This window comes from Pundamilia nyererei, unplaced genomic scaffold (genome assembly GCF_000239375.1).
Source record: "Pundamilia nyererei isolate P.nyererei 1_Seehausen unplaced genomic scaffold, PunNye1.0 scaffold00319, whole genome shotgun sequence".
NCBI classification, from domain to species: domain Eukaryota; kingdom Metazoa; phylum Chordata; class Actinopteri; order Cichliformes; family Cichlidae; genus Pundamilia; species Pundamilia nyererei.
Window position 1 is genome coordinate 460,092 of NW_005187720.1, and position 5,297 is coordinate 465,388.

A 5,297-nucleotide genomic window follows, 5' to 3' on the forward strand; every position below is an offset into this window, starting at 1 on the left:
TCACGGCTCAAAAGTCGCTCAGTTTCATCTTCTTGTGCTGTCACTTGTCCTAATTTGCCTCTTCTCACCTTTGTGAGCTGATGCAGTTTGAACTCCAGACCTTTGTCTGTCATCGCCCTCTGGCTGCCATCACGCGTAACTACACCCACACTGTCATTAATGTCGTCCGCCATTGTAATTATAGAACACCGCTAAGCCGTAATGATTTTCTTCGGCACAGCTGTCGGGTGGTGTACTGCACAAACTCCTTTATGCTACTTCCACAGGTAAGATGCATCTGACAAAACACTTTTTACTTAGCTGTTCGCCGTGTTGTTGTGTGTAGGCGTCCTTATGCCGACGATCCGGTGACTTTTTTCTATGTCTCAGTCGGTGGCTCCACCGCGGAAAACATTCCTCCGTTACTCGCTAGTTTTTTGACTTTTATGTAGTGGCGAATTTCTGTCCCAAGCTTCGAAAAAATAATTCTTCCACTTCTTAATGTGAGCTGTTCAGATTTATTTCTGACTCGTACATACAAACAAAAGATGTCACGGTCAAAAAACTATTTGCTGCTACAGCGCACATTTCCATTGCCGTCCTGGCTCACTCCAACCTGCTACAACACATGCGCTGTAATGTTTTCTTACCCGACACAAATTAAACGCGCAGCATTTATTCTCTAACAACATATTATACAAAATTAAACATGTAACAATAACTGAAACAGTATCAAAAATATTTCTCTATAGATTGGCTCTAACAATGACCGATCTGTGTCATCTTCCTTTCAGTCCGGTGACGCTAACCGTGGCAAAGTGTTGGGATCCGAACCCGCGAGGCTGCTTCACGTTGCCGAGAAGTGAGTTATCGTCGGTATTTGTTTGGCACACAAGAGGTGTTACATAAAGTAAAATGATTACATGACACATCCAAATCTCCACAGGCGAGCCAGTCCGTCCCATCGACCCTGCTGCCTGGGTGTCTCACACCGCCGCCATGACGGGGAGGCTCCTCCCACTATACGGTATTACATCCACCATCCTCTGCACCTCCCGTCACCTGTCCATCAGATGCTAACCTGCTACTTTTTTCCAGGCGTGAACGAGGAGAACCACCTCAACATCCACAGTGACATGACCATGGTTGTCAAGGCGATGGCCAATCCCGAGTCTGGCCTGGAGGTCCGAGACAGGATGTGGCTGAAGATCACCATCCCCAACGCTTTCATCGGTAAGAAGTCCGGCTCATATTTTGGTCTGAATCCTGGAACCGTGACCTTTAACCTCTGATGACCATCATGTGTGGGTTCAGTCACTTAGGAAACCTCATCGTCTCGTCTTCACGTACTCGCTCTTCGCTCTGACCTGGTCTCCGCCCTCAGCCGATCCAGACCGTCCCTCCACTCTGTGACTTTTTACACCACCAATGTTAGAGCTACGAATGACGTCCGTCACACACAGTGGCCCTTTGTGTGGTACCCTCAGCTCGTTTAGCCTGCGAGCCAGCGCGGTTTACCGGGACGTGGCCACCGGCCGAACCCACACTCCCCTGTAGGAGCAGGCGCTCGCTCTGGTATCCCCGTGTTGGTGTTGTTCCTGAATCGTCAAAGCTAACGTTGGTCTGGGTTCAACATGGCAGGTGACCTGTCACGTTGTTGTGATGTCATTGTTTTGGACCATGGGAACAGCACCGCCCCCTTTTTGGGATTTTTTTCCCGAGGGGACAGCAACAGGTTTTTTTCCACATTGCTATGACATCACAACAATGTGATTGGTCACTGGCCATGTTGAACCCAGACTAACGTCTTGATGCATTCTCAATCATCCAGGAAAGTAAATCTCCAAAAAGTTGGTCCAAGTGACGAAACGTTTCTCCCACAAAACGCTACGTCCAGATGAACAGAATCAACTTTTTGGAGAACCCAGACTAACGTTAGCTTTGAAGTTCCAGATGCAACAGCAGCTAGCAGTACTAGCGTAAGAGTACGGAGAGGTATGTCGCCCGCGGGGCGCCATGGTAGCAAAACCATCATCATCAGCGTGCCAGGCATTTTTTAACCACACTGAAGTGTGCGGGTCCCGAGATAAACCCTTATCAGCTTTGAGATGAGCAACTAAGGTTCTAACCAATGAGAGCACAGGATGCTACACTGGTAGTAAATACGCTGGAGGGTTACCTAGGCAACCACAGTGTGCTAGCGAGGAGCCGTCAGACAATGAATGGCGCCCTGTGAGGACGTTCACTCCACGAGGCTCGGAGAGCGAGCAAGTACCAGTTAGAGCTGGTTCTGGTTCCAGGGACGTTCCTCGGATCCCCGCAGAGCTTTGGTGGCTGGACTGCAGCGAGGGCTGGTTTTAGGAAAGCGGGAAGTTATGTGTGCCTCACCTTTGATGGCCTCCCTCCGCCCCCGCAGGTTCAGACGTGGTGGACTGGCTGCACCGCAACGTGGATGGCTTCATTGACCGACGTGAGGCTCGCAAGTATGCCGGCAACCTGCTGAAGGCCGGGTTCATCCGACACACCGTCAACAAGGTGACCTTCTCCGAGCAGTGCTATTATGTGTTCGGAGACCTCTGTGGAGGTGAGGGCAGGAAGTTAAAAACATTTCATAATAAGAGCGTGAGTTTGAGGTTTCTGCTGCGCTGATCATGCCTCTGTGCTTCCTCCTCAGACATAGCTGTGATGTCACTGATGGATCAGGAAGGAGCCTCCACACGAGGGTCTGACTGCGACCAGCTCACCTTCCCCTACCAGTACCCCATCCCCCACCCCTACAGCTCCCCCCACCCGCTGCCGGCCCTTGGAGGAGGAGGAGGCCCATGTAGTGAAGGTAACAAACGTGCTCGTGTACAAACACTCGCAGTGGGTTCTGATTGGCTGTTACTGATCAGCTGGCTGCTCTTGTCCAAATATGGTCGCTGTGAAATGACTGACATCATGATGTCTGAAGTAATGATGGTTTGTTGTGACCTCACAGGAAGCTGTAGCAGCGGCTCGAACTGCAGCGATAATCAGGAGGAAGGAGCAGGAGGGAGCGAATTGAGAGCCTCCAAACAGGAAGCGAGTGCCTCTCCTGAGAAGCGTCTGGAGGCGGAGCCTCTCAGTGACAGTCGTGTCCAGCGACCTCTGAGCTGCTTTGAAGACCTCCTGCCGTCATCTAGAGGTCAGCACCATGACCTTCCAACAGCCCAGCCTGGAGTCTCCGCCTCCCGCCAGTCCTTCCGCATGGCCATGGGAAACCCCGGCGACTTCTTTGTGGATGTCATGTGATCACATTGGGAACTGGAAACGTTTCCGTGATTATAAACTGTTGAGTTCGTAGTTTGAATGAAGCTGATTCAGGAAAGTTTGCTCTTCGTCATATTTAGATTTTATTTATGAACCTCCACTGTGAAGCGGCACACCTTTGACCTCACCTGCCTCCAGCACTGTCCAACCCGCCATCCTCACATGTTTGAAGATCGGAGCAGCTCAGAGGCCGGGAGCGTTTGATTTGATCCGTTATCACGTCAGGACCTCGCTCTGAGGCTCTTCTGTTCTCCATCGACGCGGGGTTCTCTGGTTCCTGTCCGTGAGGATGTCGCAGAGGGAAAGCTGAGCTCCGTCTCCAGAAGTTGCTGGATGTTGAATCGTGTGCCGGGTTGGGCTCGACAGGAGATCCAAACCGGAAGCAGAAGCAGGTTCAGGTCAGCGAGAGGAAACGGGAACTAACTGCAGATACGCCCTGCCAACCCGGCTGTCGTCCGCAGGCCTGCAGGTCCAGCAGGTCCAGCAGGTCCAGCTCACTGACGGTTCCTCGAGTCCGTGCTGACCCGGTTTCCTGCGCACACTTCAGCTGCTCGTGTCTTCGGGTCACTTGTTTATTAGTGACAGCAGAGTGAATGAGACGTTTGAAAGTATAGAAAAGCATAAACACCAAACCTGAAAGAAATAAAAACCCAGTGAAACCAGCAACATGGTCGGAGGATGGTCCTTCTTGCTCCATCACAGCTTTCAGAGAAACGCTGAGTGTCCTCTGCAGACATTTGAGTTGTTTAAAACAATAAAAGTCTTTGAAATGTGTGAAATGCTTCTGTCCGATCTGCACGCTGAGCTGATTACAGTAGGCTGTTTGAACGATGGGTGGCGCTGGACAAAAACTACAAAACACAGAGGCCTCATGGGCCGTGAAGGCTCTGTGAGACAGGTGAACACCACCCAGAGTAAGAATCTGGTTAGATACCAGTGTGTGTTACCTGGCTTCATGGACAGATAGAGCTGGGTGAAAATGTATGCTATGTCTTCTGATGATACTGCCTAAGGGAAGCATGTATAATGTAGGGCAGAGCTGGTCAGAATTGTTTTGTTATTTTTTATTCATGTGGATATAGTGCATATGACATAAATATCACAAGTTTATTTTTAAAACAAAATAAACGTGTTATTTTTCATGTGATGTGCATTTATAGACATACATGTTCAATATCCACATGAATAAAAATAATAAAGTAACTTATTCATTTATACCGGTAGTGTAAAAGTTAAAGACTAGGAAATATTTTCCACGTGTGTGACCAATAAAGGTCGTCTTATTATTTGAAAAAACAATCTAGAACATGTAAAAACAGAGAATTGTGTCAGGTGACCCCGAAGAGCTTCAATCTGAACTTTTCCACTCAGAAACAAAACACGCCTCTTTCATTACTGCGTTGTAGTGAACACCAGTGGTGGAGCGGGGGGGCTTAAGCCCGGGTCTTTTTGTCAGAAGCCCGGGGTCTTTTGGAGTGTAATTTCTTCATAGTTAGATGCCTGGCTGACAACTGTATAAAACAAAAAGTACACACAATATTCGAAGCACATAGTGCACACTGTGGGAATTTACGACTGTGCGTAAATCCCCCCTGATATTGGTATGATCCGAGCTCAGGCACTAACCGGGGCGGGGCAGCTGCTGCCTGAGAGTGCGCTGTTAGAGAAGCGCAGACAGAGGAGAGCTGAAGTTTGAGCAGGTACCAAAGCAAAGCATTCGTACTGTACAGATAATGTAAATATGACGTGAATCACGAAAGATTGATATCAAACTGATCACTTGACCAATATTACGTTACTTGTTCTTCAAGTGAATCAACAAATGGTGAAATGAAAAGCCGAACAACAACAATGCTGCTTCTTTAGAGAGTCTCAGCTTACGTGTGTTTATTTCATATTTTCAGTTGTTTCCCTCCACGGCTAAATAAACTCTCTAAACTGGTTTCAGTTATGTACTGAAATATAAGAATGGACATTAGAGGCTTCTTTCAAAGAAAAAACTCAGGTAAATGTTATTTTATATATTA

At 48.3% G+C, this 5,297-nt stretch overlaps 1 protein-coding gene across 2 annotated transcripts in view; it reads left to right on the forward strand.

Moving 5' to 3' along the window:
- The window catches only part of dvl3b (dishevelled segment polarity protein 3b), an 18,576-nt gene extending 14,373 nt beyond the window's left edge, over positions 1-4,203 (forward strand). For both annotated transcript variants that reach the window (XM_005751636.1, XM_005751637.1), the window contains 6 exons: positions 774-841; positions 926-1,006; positions 1,078-1,212; positions 2,396-2,563; positions 2,654-2,812; positions 2,960-4,203. In XM_005751636.1, the coding sequence (XP_005751693.1) occupies positions 774-841; positions 926-1,006; positions 1,078-1,212; positions 2,396-2,563; positions 2,654-2,812; positions 2,960-3,252 (904 nt within the window). In that variant the 3' untranslated portion in view covers positions 3,253-4,203. The remainder of the gene's footprint in view (positions 1-773; positions 842-925; positions 1,007-1,077; positions 1,213-2,395; positions 2,564-2,653; positions 2,813-2,959) is intronic.
- The last annotated feature ends 1,094 nt before the right edge of the window (positions 4,204-5,297 follow it).